Source organism: Anabas testudineus, chromosome 2, assembly GCF_900324465.2.
Source record: "Anabas testudineus chromosome 2, fAnaTes1.2, whole genome shotgun sequence".
NCBI classification, from domain to species: Eukaryota; Metazoa; Chordata; class Actinopteri; order Anabantiformes; family Anabantidae; genus Anabas; species Anabas testudineus.
The window spans coordinates 16398833-16414268 of record NC_046611.1 but is presented as its reverse complement, the minus strand read 5'-3'; the positions used below and the strand labels follow the sequence as shown (position 1 = coordinate 16414268).

Here is a 15436-nt window from a genome sequence, read left to right as displayed (position 1 = left end):
TGAAGTGGCACATTATCAAGTTTTATTTAAGGGTGTTTTTACCTCATAGTTTCACCATGTCCTGTTTAAACATAGACATAGACTGTCCATTTAAGGGCACCACAGTGTCAAGTCAGATGTCATTTCCACAAAAACCTTCCTGGAAAGGCCAGACCTATCCCGACTGGCTGTAGAATTTGCACTTCACTGTGAACATAGGTTAAATTGGGCTGGAGTGAACCGAAGTTGAGCTCTGCCTCCTGGCATTCGCAGCACACACGGCAAGAGCCGGTGTTCAGTAACATACTCACCAAACCAAGCTCAGATACTTTGACTTCAGTAAAAATGACTCTGCTGACAATAAATGTTCCCGACATCTGTCTGTCTAGGATGTTTGGGATTGTTTTCTTTCTGTAGTTTGTAGATTTCAAATGCATTCTCATTAACTTAGTATAGGCCAGGATGTGTTTATACACTTCAGAATTGTATTGTTACTACTATCAACAGCTCCTGTTCCTATCAACCAGCCACACATGCCCGAGCCATAACACCGAGCCATAACACCTCCACCTCCATGACGTGTGATTCACAGATCACGTGGTGTGCTTATTGTGGGACAGCTTATTCTCTGCTCAATACGGTGCCATCACTCTTATATACATAATCATCTCTGATGATTCATCTGTCAACAAGTCCTTTATCCAAAACTCTGGTTGCAGTGTAAAGTGTGTAAACTGTAACCTGGTCATCCCGTTTATGTGGCTAACTATCAGTTTGTTGATGTTTGTTTCTGATCTTTCACAGATTTGGTTAGCTCATGACTGACTTATGTGCCCCAAACAGCATGGTGTTTTGAAATGAGGGTACTATGCATAAACACTGCTGTTATTTCAAATGGTTAACACCGTTTAATGTGCACTTCTAGGTGTTTTTTATTCACACAGGAGAATTGTACATTCAGACTTTCTTACTTTGGTCTATGTACACTTAATGTGGTTTAAAGCAGGTTTTTGGCTCATAGCTCTGGCCTCTGGCACTGCGTGGAGATGAAAACAAATGCTCAGGTGTCAGCAGAAGCTGATCCGACAGTTCTGCATCCTGAAGCAAAGATGAGTCACGGTGCTGAATTACTGACACACAAACTGATGCAGAGGACAAGTATGAGAGAGAAAGTACCAGCTACTCCTCTGCCATATGTCCTCATCCTGTGTGTGCGCATGTTTGTGTGTGAGCCCGGCAGACTGCAACATAAAAGGACAGATGTCCACTCAGCAGTCTGCAGAAGGGTACGTGCTGTTTGTCATGGGATGTGTGCGAGTGTTTACGTGTCCTCCTCTGCTCTTATAAAGGTTTATTTATTCTGTCCATGTCTACTTCAGCATCACTATCAAGTCTTTTACATGGTGAAGCTCATTATATTTGAAATACTGATTAGGCAAATGTGTTTTCTTGCCAAATATGTTCTCTACTCTGTCAGTTTTCACGTACACGTGACACAGAAGTATTTCCAGGAGCACTTATCTAAGAATGTTGCTTCCCGAGGTTATCCTAATATCTATAGGATTTCTCACTAGTACCCTCCTCCTCCACTAAATATACCAGTGAGAGTCACCAGTGCACTGACTCTGGTTCACTGTCCAAACCCATCAGATTAAACAAAACTAACTGAGACATCAGTTTCCCTGCTTCAATCTTTATTTCCACCTTCTGTAGGTGTAAGTGTGAATGCAGTAACAGCTATTATTCTTTGCGTATGTGGTTCAGCTCATTAGCTGGTCACATTAGTTCAGCAGGGAGCCTGTGATTGATGAACAGGGATTTAATCTGCTTTGGAGTGAGAACTAGGACAATCACTGTGAGAGCAGAATACCAGAACACACACACCTCAACTGCCTGAGTCATATTTCTGCAATTTACAGCCTTACGTAACTTTGTGCTGAGGGTAAATGGGCTGTTACTGATGACTGATAGACACCAGAGGATGACATTAGGGCCAAATGAGCTGCAGTCTTTCCTCTGAAGGTCGAATTGAATTGCAGCTGGACCACTGTAACAACACAACTGCCTGTGTTGACTGTTGGGCAGTGATGCAGCAATGATGTGGAGATATCTCATTTTCAGGATCATCTGGACGCTTGGGTGAGAGCAATACATTCAATGAAATGAATTACTAGGTTGGAAGAGGGGAGTGGTGCTAAAATACTGAGTAAAATCTGCAAATATGTGGTAAAGAATTAACATTATAACAATATCAAATTATGGAGATAGGATAACTTTTTATACTAGACAGTTTTCTGTACCTGATCCTGTGGGCATATTTCACACGGTGCACCAAATATTGCAATTTAACTGTACAACTGTTCAATTCTAAATACACCCAACGCTTGAAATATAATTTCTACATTATCAGCCAAAAACGTCAGCGGGAAACTGAGAATTCAACAGAAGGCGGAGATCACGTTCTAAAGACAGAAATAAAAGCCTCTTTTCCTTTTCATATCCTGCATATCACTGTGCAACTTATACAGTTGAGCAATTATGGTGTATTTAAAGTTCTTTTCATGCTGTGTGAAGGTGACTGTAGCAGCGGTCTCTATGAATGCTGAGTGGTGTAATTATTTCAACTGTGCACGAAGATCCAATGTAAAATCCACCCTCAGATACTTTAATATAGTATATTATTGCATCACTGTAACGTCAATTAAAGGTTTCAGTTGTCAGGTTAATTAGTTCATGAACCAGGTTATTGTTGCTCTTGATGTCTTAGCACGCTAAATCGTTTTTGTCTCACACAGGTCTGGTTAAAACCAAACACAGTACACAGAACCATAGAACAGTGTAGTTTTATGCGTGATTGTAGTCCAAATGGATAAAATCATCCAATTTGTACTTAAGTAAGAATAAGTTAGATTTTACCTGTACCACATATAGTTTGGAGTGAATATTTCTTTTAATATTCAGTGTTTTTGTTTTTGTGTCTCTCCTGCAGGTGAAGTATAAAAAGGATTTTGAGGAGAGTAAAGGTCGAGGGTTCAGCATTGTGTCCGACACTCCAGAGATGCAGAGACTTAGAAGGACTCAGGAGCAGATCAGTAACGTATGTGTAAACATATAGTACACACAGAGATACAGTATACGGCACACTATGTTGTATGAGACTGAATTGTATGTATGTTGGTATATGTGTGTTTAAGTGAAATGCATGAGAGGAAGGGACGGGTGCACTTTGGTCAGTAAGCATGGTCTCGCACACACATGCACAAACACACATGCAAAAGGTCTATACATGATCAAGGTACATGATCAAGCCCTCTGGTGCTGACGGTGTCACGTTTGAAGAGGAGCATCTTCTCCAACCAGTAAGTGTAAGTAACCATGATATTTTCTGTTTTGGTATTGAAAATATTACTCTCTAACAAAAGACAACATGTCCTTATGCATTCTTATGAATATTTTGGTATGTTGGACTATTGGTCAGGCAATTTAACACCTTGGAAGAAATAATATTATTATTGTTTGGCACATTTCAAGGGGTAATTTAACATCAGAAAATCACTTCCTATTTATGATTGAGCAGATTTATCCTTTTGAGTGTATAAATCCACTATATCCACAATAACCACTATAAATCCACAATAAAACCAAAAACAGTAGGGTCCATTGCATGATGGAACATTAGCATACGCTAAACCAACGTATGCTAGTGTTTGTCTCAGAATAATGCTGAAAACAGGGCAACAGTGTAGTCCTAGTTGAATATTTACACAAAGAAAACAAATGTAATTTGTTACATGTTACATTAACATTACTATTTGAGGTTTTGGTTTGTGTCTGTGATGTGTGAGAGAGTGAGAGTGTGCACACAGATGGTGAACATGGGTGTCCTGATGACCCAGTGATACCTCAGCAGCAGATGTCAAGGTAGTGTGTTTATTTTCCTATATATATATTTACATAATACTTAATAATATTAAATGGATCGTCCAAGATGGCCCAAGATATGCAACCCTCATTCTGTGCAAAAATGCTAAGAGGTTTCCTGAAAGTAGTTCCTCTCTGTACTTGTAGTAGCCACGTCTTGTTTTAAATGGATTTCAGCTGAACAGTTGAGTTCGTTTTTTCATGGAGCGTGGGCTGTACACCTTGACCATGATTCCTCACAGTGTATGAACATGACCTATTGAGTCACAATAGCCACACTGATGTGAATTATTACACTCTGAAATGAACCATAATTATCATTTACCCAAAGAAGCCTGGGCAATTTTTTTTCAAATATAATTTGTCCCATCTTACTTCAAATTGGGCTCATCAGTTCCTTCCTGCTCTTGTTCCCTTTCTCTCCTTGTACCTTTCCATTTATCTGCTTTTCTACATGCCCCCTCCTCACTTCTGTTTTTATTATCTTTTTCTGCCTGGCTATCTCCTGCTCTGCCCCTCTCCCGTCTCCTCTGTTTACCTGACCGGGTGATCCCATTATTCCGCTGTGTTAGTACGCTGCCGATTCTCTCTCCTCATTTGCTCCAATTTAATTAAGACACACACAAATTGCCCCTCTCCCAAATGTTGTGACATTCGAGAGCCCACACATTTTTTATTTTGTTACTCAGCTGTTTTCAAGGTTGACCTGGTGATGAAAGAAGAGGAGAGCAGTAGGAGGAAGATGTGATAGAGGTCGCAGAGGAGTGCTCGGAGAGAGAAGAGAGACTTTGCTTTGTCTTTGTCAGTAGAAGTGACATCAAATAGACGTTAGCTCTAATGAGTAGCTTTTGGACATACAGGTTTGAACAGCTACAGAGTTTTGTTTGCTCAGGAAATACAATAACGGATACTACATTAGAGTGCCAAGTCTCAGCTTTAATTTGGCCATGAGATTGACAGGGTTCAAAATATTCAAACATTAGTTGATGCACGAAAAAAGCCCACGTGTGCCTCAGTTCTCTGTCAATTTGAGAATGTAAGTGAAAAAGATAAGAGGAAAAAACTGAAATAGATATTAAAGCTGAAGAGTTTGCTAAAATCAAGAATTAGTAACATTTACAGAAACACTAAGTCTAAGTCTTTATTAATTTTGACCCCCCTAATAAATCTGTAATAATAACATTGCTTATTTTATTTGATGCTGAATATGTCGAATGACATGGAATTTATTTTCACACAGGATTTCTACTAAACTAATTTGTTTGTTTTTGTTGTTATAAAGTACTATATAATATAATATAATTATTCTACATTATTCTACACAATTATTCTACAACAAATTTTCTAGACTAAATTTGGTTTCAATGGACACAGCTACATGGGTTACTGTTGTTCAGTTTTAATATAAATAAAAAATGGACTTCTGCAGCTCTTTGTGGAAATGTTGTTGTTGAGGCCCAAACTGTGATTTTTATTATTTAAATTACTTAATGTATTATTTAATTTAAAATAATAATATAACATTTCTTAAAATGAATGAATCATATGCTTCACAGAGTAGTTTGGGGTATAAATGGTTTCTGGTGTAGTGGATAGCACAACAGGAAATTGTATTATCTGGATTTGAATCAATTTTCTAGGGATGTACAGTATTACAATAAAAAACTGAAGAATTAGTCTTAAAGTCTAAAGAGAAGTATGTTATTTGTCAGAGTTCCTTCCAGTGGCTGGAAGTAAAGCTGGTTCACATCAGAACAGGATCACAAGGATTTCTGCCAGGGAAGGCTTTGATTTTCAGAATTAATTTACAAGATCTGAGAGAGCTCCTGATCAGTGAGGCAACTTTCTTTTTTTTTTTTTTACCACCTTTAAAAATGGTGTCACCCAATTTAGTATGTAGAAGAGACTTATTTTTCTCAGAGCAGTTGTTCCCCAGAGAGTCGTGTTTACTGTGATTCTGGGTGAGACAGTGATGACTGCAGACATGGGGTGCAGCCAGAACCCAACTGGCAGGACTCAGCTGTTATTCAGGCCACTAAACTCATCATTTGTTCAAAGACCTGATGTTTTAGTTGTCCCCTGAATAAGGGGGAGATGGGATTTTATGTTTTATTGTCAGATCTGCTCTGGTTGGTCTGTATAATGGAAAAGAGGCGAGTGTTCTAGTATTCACAGTTAACAAGAGCTTATTCAGTTGACTTTTCTATTTCTGAGCACAGTAATGGTTATTTTGCCTTTTTATTTTATGCAGCATGCTGGTCAGCAGTTTTAAACATGTAAACAAAGAATTTTAACTATAGGAAATAAAATATACCAAAAAGGTGGTTGCTGTCTGGAACAATGACAACAAAATGGGGACCGGTGTTCCCATTTTGTTGCCAAAACCTGTTAGGACAAACTCTGGTCTGCTGTGAGAAAGTCCTGTGTTCCTGTGTTGACCCTTCCAACCACCCCAACCTCTTTCTGAAAAACATTTCTGGGTCTAAATACTAGCTGATCCCGTAATGATCACAGTGTAATAGCAAAGCTAGATGTTGTCAAACTAAAATATGTATGCAATGGAAATTATTAGCTGCTGGTACAAACAACCTTGATAGTCACACATAGAGTACATTCTTGTTTTACCATAATTAAATGAAATCATGTTACAGTACAAGCATAAAGTGTAAAGGTCAGGTGTAAAGGTCAGATGTAGCATCAGTAGTAGTTTAGATGTTCTATGTCGTTCTTTCTGACATTTTTTCCATCATTCTCCTGCATTCTTTCACATTCCTGGCTCACCATCTTAAACCCAATACAGTCCCCTCTCATTTCTCTGGTGCAGGTATTGTTATTTCGAAATTAAAAATGTGAAACGTTTGAGATTTTTTAGCTTAACCTGTCTGACTTGCTTCTTTCCGTTTAGCCATTGTTTTCTTACATTTACCAGAATGCCTAGATTGAGTAGCTTGCTTTTTGCTATTTTCATATTTTTCTGGCATAATAATTTAATCTTAATTCTTTATACTTTCAAATAATTTGTTGTATTTTTATAATTATATTATATTTATTTTTGTTGATGGGGTTGTTTGAGGTCTATATATGTTTGAAATTAACATAACATACACTATGCAGATGATGCTGTGTAATTTGTAGTTAAATGTAATTTCTGTTTTTTTTGTGTGTGTGCGTGTGTGTGTGTGTATGTGTGTATGTGTGTGTGTGTGTGTGTGCAGCAGATGGTCATTTGGCTCAAAGTTAGATCTAGTCTTTTTGTGGTCGGTGTCCTGTTTATCTCAACATCCAGCTGACACTCTGATTACACTGCCAAACTACCTGCTGCTCTTGAATGTTATATTGGCAAATTTTGCATTATTTGGACCTTTATGGTTACAAATGCTGTTCTGCCATTGCTCTACAATAGTAGATAAAGTGAGAGGAGCACTCAGATGTCCTTTATATTCTACTTATATACAACATATGATGCAGTATAAATGCAGTAAGAGCGTTTTTTTTCCTCTCATAACAATGACTCTGCCCCTTAAAGGATTTTTTTTTGCCCCTGCAGGTTGTTGTGTCATGGTCTATTTATCTTGAACACGTGGACTGCATGTTAGCAGTCCTTAAGTGTGTCACAAAGCAAATGCACTCTGTCAAAATGACAGGCCATTATTTTCACCCTAATACACAAGCATGATGACAGTATATAGTACACACATGACTCTTCTATTGCTTAATTCTTTCTGTGACACTTGATCTCATCCCAGTTCTATTCTTAACTGCCAACTAAACTCTTACAGTAAAGATATGAAGGTCATTCAAAATTACGTTAGTTAGTAACAATGTTAGTTGTACATCGTACTGTTCAGACTGGTTCTGTAAAGAATACAAATCAAGAACAGAAGCACAAAAATAATCAGTAACCATTATTACATGCTGTCAACATGTCAAGAAGCTTAGAGTTGATGGACTTTTGATCTTTTTGTACATAGAAGTTACTCTGTCAAACTCTTGCTGAGTTTCAAGCTGAAAAGGTTCCTAAAATGAACCATGTAACCTACAGAGGTGTTTTGGCCTAAGTCTGTGTGAATGCTGCATTCTTTCCAGCATACTAAATTTTCTGAACTTGACGTCAACCCTCCAGCCTACACAAACACACACAGACATCGGTGCACTGACACAGTATGTACCTTCCATCTGTTTTAGTCCCCCTCAAACACACATTGTACCCAGTGCTGGCACCATGATTAAGATGAAGGGCATGGTGGTGATAAGGTCTTGAGTAGGGGGCTAAATGTGGACATTAAAAGCGATAAGGAGTACGACGCCCAGAAGACAGTCGAGCAGACAGTCAACAACTAGACAAAGACAGGCGTATAGTTTAAGTTAGAAACAATAAGCTGAAAAGGAGAGCATTACATTAGCAAAGCTGGAAGAGTCCAAGTCTAAGACAGAATAATTAGAAACGTTCACTACAACACTGAAGAAGCCTTGAAGAACCTGAAAAGAAAAGTTGGAGAAAGTAGAGAAAATCAAGAGACATCACTTTAATAGACAAGAAAGTTTACAGATGACACAACATTTGTGAAGCTGAAAGGACGATTATAACGCCACAGAAGCTAAAACCAGGGATATTCAGAAACCAACACAAACTGAATAAGGTGAGTGCTACATTGAAGAAGCAGACTGCGAAGACTCTGAGGAAGTTAATAAGGTGCTAAAGTAGATCGTTCAGAGAAGGTTGTTAAAAGCTGACAAGTCGGAGCATGACCTTGAAGCTAGAATATTCAGTGGTGGCTACTGAGAAGGTGACCATGACCTTAAAAAATCTGACAGGAAGGACCTAGCATTGAGGACTTTATCGCAGTGATTTGGATAAAGATAAAGAGGTGACTTTGAAATGTAGAAGACCACATGATGAACATGACTTCTACGAAGTACTGCTGCGTGGAGCTGCATGGTGCCAATAACTGTTATGTATTCTGTATTTGAAGGAGCCCGGTCTAGCGACACAGTGGAGCTGCCAATGTAGAGAGAACACAAGCAATTCCAGCTTCACCGATTGGTTACAATCAGTCACTAGACATAGACATTAACCTTGTCCAACTCTCTGTTGCATAAGGTAGAGCCATTTGACAGAACTTGAGGGTGTACTTGTCTTTAAGGGATCAGTTTTCCTTCTTTTATTGGATAAAATCCATAAAATCTGTTGCCTTGTTTTGTGTTCCCTGTTAACGTGTTATTGATCTTGTTGTCAAGGTTGTTACATAAAAAATCTTAACTTTTTTCCCCTTTGAGGTGACTGAAATGGAGGGACAGGAGGCCTCAGTTGCTCCGGTGTTGGATAGAGAGATGGAAGAAAGAATGATAGTGGAGGAAGAGAAAGAAAAATCTTCCCAGGAATCGGCAGTAACAATGGCGACCACCCTGACCACAGTTGTTGATGCAACCATAGGGAGAATGGATGTGGTGAAGAAAGAGGAAATTGGAAATGACAGAATATCAGAAGAAGATACAGAAGAGAATAATGAAGCAGAGACAGAGGGAGAAGAAGAGGATGAACAGGAATTAAAGAGTACAAGAAAAATGTCATTGGGACCTTGGGAATCAGAGGTGAGTTAGCTGCGTTAAATGTTCAGCTAACAGATATCAGTACAATTTCATTTCACACTGAACAAAAGAAATTCAAGATGTAAAATCAGCAAAAGACAGTTAGATTCTCATAAATGTGCTCAGTGGGCACACAGGCCTTCCCCCTCGCTTTTATGCAGGTAATTAATTTGTTATCTTTGAGATTAGAGGAAATTTCATACTCATATTTTATGAGGTAATTTTATGTTTTATGAAAGTCAAAAGATAAAAGACATTTTACCAAGGTAAAAACTGTGTCTCAGTTTTATATAAATGTATCTTATTTCAGAACCTGAGCTTTGATAATTTTCGGGTACAAAAGTACAAAACGTTTTCAGTGTCTGTTGTTAAATAAGTTTTCTCTGACTGAAAGTCACTTGTAGCTTTTCTAATGCAACAATTAATCTCACTTTTGTAGACTGAAAACCTCTGGGTTTGACATCAAAGGCTAATATTAGACGAAAGACCAACCTTTAAGCTTTTATTTCCAGGTTTTTACATCTGGATCCGATACATAGCTTAGAAGATGGCACCTTTTGTTTTAACCTATCCATTTTTTATGAATGCAAAAGTATTGGAACATGTGAGTGACAGGTGTGTTTTGTTGCCCAGATGTGTTCTGTTACATTGCTTATTTAAATAATAAATTGCAGTGTCGGATTTGGATCTTTTCTGTTCAGTCTGCATTTATAGTTAAAAGGTATAACCAAGATGAAAACCAGAGAGCACTTGTGAAGCTGAGAGAAGATAGAAATTCAATCAGCGCCATCAGAAAAAGAAAGAAATCACTGGTGTACTAAGCAACACACGTTGACAGGTAGACCAAACTGCAGCTCTGTCCTGTGAATTTTCTTTTTTTTTTTTGGTGGGGTGGGGGGGATAAATTCTGTTGAGATTCAGATTTAGTTCTTCTGCAGCTCTGACTGTGAGTCTTTGTATTGACCTTGGCGTGGGGCATCGCCTGGCACTGCAGGTTTTTATAAGGGCTTAGAGAGGATTAGCAAAACTACAAATGAAAATGTGCCATTATTAGCCTTTGATAGTGGGATTTTTAGGACTGGATCCGGCCTGTAAAGAGAGGCAAGGGATTAATGGTGCATAAATCAGGAAAGTTTCCCTTCGGTTGACTCACAGTTTTCTCTGTCTCATTATTGTTAGTGGGATCAGATGGATTTTTCAGTTTGCCAATATTGGCCTGTTGTTCAGTCTGGGGCACAATAGAGGGAGGTAGGATTCAATGCAGGTTTAAAGGCCATTACAGCGATCTTAAGGTCTTTAGGGTAAAGCTGGATGCTCGTCTTTTTGAAATGAAAAAGATTTAAATACAGTAAATATAACAACAGGACCAAACAGTCACTATACTTGACTTGTGACTAAATACTTTTACTGTAGTCCAGCTCAAAACCTTGTGGTAGACAAGAATCTACAAGAGTCTAAAAGTCTAACTCTTGTGTACTCTGTGTGTTTTCAGGCCTCTTCTGATGTGAAGCCTCCGTTACCAGACCCAGCATTTAACCGAAGATGCAGTTTGCTCTCGAGTGATGTACGTTCAATCAGTGTCTGTTTATTTTAATGTTTGTTTTTTCAAGTCTGTAGTTAGCCTCTTTTGGTCCAGACCAAGGAAAATAATCTGGAACTAATAAGGAAGATGCATTGTTGCCTTTTAGTCTATGTTCACACTGCATTACATTTTAGCAGACACTTTTATCAAAAGCAACTTACAAGTAGGGTACGCGTGAGGAGGTTTGCCTAAGAACCCCTACTGGTGGTTGGCCATGGGTGAGACTTGAACCCCAGTCTCCCACTTGGGAAGCAGTGATGTTACTACTACACTAACCAACCAGTTATTAGGTTATTAGAGACATGTAGTCATGAAGATGTACAGACCAGATAGTAACTGATTGATCAGTTCTGTTGGCTCATCCTGCATCATGAGTATGGTGCACTACATGGAGCCATGTGGGGAAGTCAAATTTCAGTGACTGACACCAGGTGCACAGCATACACAACAGGTAAACAAAGACAGTTTCATAAATACAAATTTAAATTATACACTAAAGTGAAGTGTGAGTAAAATCAAGCATTCCCTAGCAGAAAATAAACCACACCACTTTCAGTATAATTAATATATCCTAAAGCTGAGCAGGCTCAGTTGTTACACAAGTTTTAATGTGTAACAGTGGAGCAGTGTAGTTTGGCCTATGTGCTAAATTAACTAGGGTTACTTTTACCTCAGTAAGATTTTAGGGTGTAAAATCTACTGCACGATTTGGAACTTTTGAATAAATCTGAATGTGAACCCTCAGCATTACCACTGGTAACCATTCATGTGAGGATCCGATGACACCCCTAATTCAGCTCGTTGTACTTTAAAATGTACAGTAGTTTCAATCAAATATACCACAGAGCAACACTGAATGAGGCTGATTGTTGCTGTGGGATGTGGGAGGGTGAGGTATCGATTCCCCGGTGTGAGTCAAACTTGGCAACTCAGCAGAGTGACTCATCAGCTACAGTGGAAGCAAGTGAACACGCGTTATAAAATCATCTTCACGTCATTCCTCCAGCTGCCGTCGCTCTGCTGCCTGTCTGTGTGCCTGAGCATCTGTGAAAACCTGTCTTCAAACCGCTTTATTAATCATCGCACCCAGGAAAACTCAGCACATCACTTTTAGGAGTTTAGGACTAAACACTTTGGTTGTATATTCAGAATATTTATGACAGTATGTGAAATGAAACCCTCACTTAATCTTTTGTTTGCACAAACCACAAAGCCAGATCAGTCTGAGGGGTTTCTGTTACCATAGAGATGTTAACCATTTTAAATCGAGAGATCAGCACATAAAGAGGAAAATACAGTTACAGTAATAAACTTTCATGTTTATTCATGTTGGTGGTTAACTTGCCCACCCCCTGCACTATCACACGATTGATGAAGCCCATGAACCAGTATTTGGTATCGTTAAACACCTGCTGGGTTCCTCTGACAGATTGTGTGTGACGGTTGTGGATTATTTCTGTATTCTCCTGGGTCTCTCCAAAATATCTGCCAGTCTGTTGTTGGATCAAACGTACAGTCAGACTCACCAAATCTGTGGCGCATAGTTAATATAACATTCATATCAGCAGGACTGTAAAATACTGCACTACATGTATATGAGAGGTACATGTAGGTCAGTTACAGTACTTAGTTTGTTTTAACAGCTTACTCACTGAGCCAGCACACACTGATGGAGATTAATTTGCTTTGTTTACCAGAAAAATGTGGTTAACTTGCAAGTCAAAGCAAACAAATGTAACCCAAGTTTCATGAAAAACATACTGTGACACAACAACAGCAAATAGTTTGGTCTGTGTCATAACGATCAGCTGGAGATCACGCGCGAGTGCAATTACATAACCGATATGCAAATTAAATTTAAGCTCTCAAGCAAAACTTTTAAAAATTATTTTCTTACTGTGGCAATGCTGTGTTACATAACTAATATTTGTAAATGTTTTACCATGGCACTAGCATATTTATTTATGCTGTTAAGTGCCCTGCAGGATGGCTCCCTGTGAGCTTAAAACTCTGCAGAACAACTAACACAACATTCCTCCTGAGGATGGAGCAGAAGTTCAGCAGGGATACACTATAAAGACACACACACACACACTGATGTCTCCTCCTCCCTGCAGGTGAAGTATAAGGAGGACTTTGAGAAGATGAAGGGACAGAGTCTGTTTGTTCCTGGAGCTGAACTCATCCACGCCAAGAACATCAGTGCTGTGATTTCAGAGGTCTGTACACAGATACACGATTGTTCTTTTATACTTGTGAGGACCCTAAACAGAATGATACATTATCTAAAGCTAAACTAATTATGACCTTCACCATAAAACCACATTTTATTTCCCATAAAGACTTTTAAAGTGACATGTCCTCACTTTCTGTAAAAGCCTAAAACTAGCTTTCGGACAGATCTTGATCAGTCTGATCAATTTGCAAACTGTTCCAGTCTAAGTACAAAGAAGAAGGGAAGAAGGAGGCGTCATTCTCTCTGTACTCCGTCCTGCCAGATACTCCAGAGACACTACATGCCAGAGAGGCTTCAGAGCTGCAGAGTGAGGTAGTTACGCATAACACACCCAGATTAAATCTTACTGTGGAAAGATGTACAAGTCTGCAAATGGTGACACAGCAGACTCCAGAAGAAACTAACATTATGTATATTCTGGAAGAAAAAATTTACAAAACAATAAAAATGCTCCTAATAAAAACAATTATTTCCCTTTAAAGCTACACAACCATCTTCTTTATACCTCAGAGAGCAAAAACAACATAACAGTCATAGTAATTACTAAAGTAATAACTACGTTGTAGCTACATAATTATAATGACTATATCTATCTAATGTTAACAGGTAATAAAGGGATGTAATAAACAAAACATTAATATACACACACACATAAATGTGTTTTGTAGGGCTGTTTCACGTAGCAGAATTTGGCGTAAATGTGTACTGATCTCTCAATAATTGCGCTCTTTCTGTGTTTGAGGTGTTGTTGGTGATAAAAACATAATCACAGAACTATCACATTGTGTGTTATGTTTTATTTCTTTCAGATCAAATATAAGGGAAATGTGAAGACAGAGATTTCCTCCTCTCTCTACTCTCTTCTTCCAGAAACCACAGAGACCCAGTTTGTCAAAGAGCTGAGCGAGATACTGAGCGAGGTCTGACATGATAAATGAATGGATGGATGGCATATAGATGGATTTGTTCTGATGATAGATAAATGAATGATAGGTTAATGGAGATGATTGGATGAACATATGGATAAACTGACAGATCAGAGGCCCATTGTATAAAGTGATAAAAGGAAGCTTGCATAGATGGATGGAAAAGTAATGGATGAACAGGTAGAGCTAGAGATAAGAATAAATGTACGAATGCTAGATGAATAGATCAAAAGAGATGGATCAATGAATGAATGAATGAATGATGGATGAAAATGTGAAAGAAAGACAGATAAAAGGAATGACTGAAGGACTGATCACAAAGGAAATGAGACTTTATTGAGATTTTATTTCCTGCTGTCATCATTAATTTAGCCTAAAGCAAACAGCTCGACTGTCTTTCTGCCAAGACTTTATTAAAATGTTATTTCTGTGACAGTCTCAACCTATCGTCACAGTGAAACGCTCTCTCTGCTCTTCAGAACAAGTATAAGGAGGAAGGGAAGAAGGAGATGAGCAGCAGTTTTTACTCTCAGCTTCCGGAAACGGCTGAGATTCAGCTGGCCAGGACTGTCCAGGAGTTTCAGAGCGAGGTACTCAAATGTAATCATCATTCTGAGTTGTGCAGCAGCTGTGTTTCAACATGTTTCATCAGTTAACTCCAGCACAGGCATCAACAAAGTTTGTTTTATGCAGCAGCTGCAGGTCTGAGTCAGCTACAGGTTTGGCTCACAGGCATCCTGCTGCAGATTAATTAAATACATAAATCCAATTATTCAAAGTTATGCTCTCAAAGGTAAATTAATGATAAACCACTGCTGTACCATGGGTGGATGGACGAACGCTTGTGCCCTGTTTTCTTAAAGTGAAGTGAAAGTGATGGGCTGATCCAACCTCCTCTGATCTGATCTCATTTAGAAAAAGTACAAAGAAGATGGTAAGAGAAAGGCCTCCATCTCCCTCTACTCCCAACTCCCCGATACTCCAGAAATTCAACATGCGCTGGAGGTGTCACAGCTGCAGAGCGAGGTACACACACAAACATACATGGCACAGATTAGGATTTTACACTATAGGTGTCCATACTACATACCAGCTCTAGTATAAAGTCTAAACAGTATTATCTGCTGATCCTCATAGTACTGGCAGTATTTTTCTGTTTATGGAGGAGACGTCAGATGAAAGAGACTCAGTAATCGTGCATCA

General features: G+C 38.7%; 2 protein-coding genes across 10 annotated transcripts in view; both read left to right on the top strand.

Moving 5' to 3' along the window:
- The window catches only part of LOC113163580 (LIM zinc-binding domain-containing Nebulette), a 77487-nt gene that overhangs the window by 20044 nt on the left and 42007 nt on the right, over positions 1 to 15436 (top strand). For both annotated transcript variants that reach the window (XM_033326816.1, XM_026362333.1), the window contains exon 4: positions 2969 to 3076. In XM_033326816.1, coding sequence (XP_033182707.1) covers positions 2969 to 3076 — 108 coding nt within the window. The remainder of the gene's footprint in view (positions 1 to 2968; positions 3077 to 15436) is intronic.
- The window catches only part of LOC113163493 (nebulin-like), a 50133-nt gene continuing 37779 nt past the window's right edge, over positions 3083 to 15436 (top strand). For all 8 annotated transcript variants that reach the window (XR_003298904.1, XM_026362182.1, XM_026362184.1 and 5 more), the window contains exons 1-8: positions 3083 to 3900; positions 9178 to 9492; positions 10982 to 11053; positions 13189 to 13290; positions 13509 to 13619; positions 14117 to 14227; positions 14713 to 14823; positions 15149 to 15259. Coding sequence is in view for 7 of the 8 variants with exons in the window: in XM_026362182.1 (XP_026217967.1) it covers positions 9187 to 9492; positions 10982 to 11053; positions 13189 to 13290; positions 13509 to 13619; positions 14117 to 14227; positions 14713 to 14823; positions 15149 to 15259 (924 nt within the window). In the remaining variant the exon portion in view is untranslated. The remainder of the gene's footprint in view (positions 3901 to 9177; positions 9493 to 10981; positions 11054 to 13188; positions 13291 to 13508; positions 13620 to 14116; positions 14228 to 14712; positions 14824 to 15148; positions 15260 to 15436) is intronic.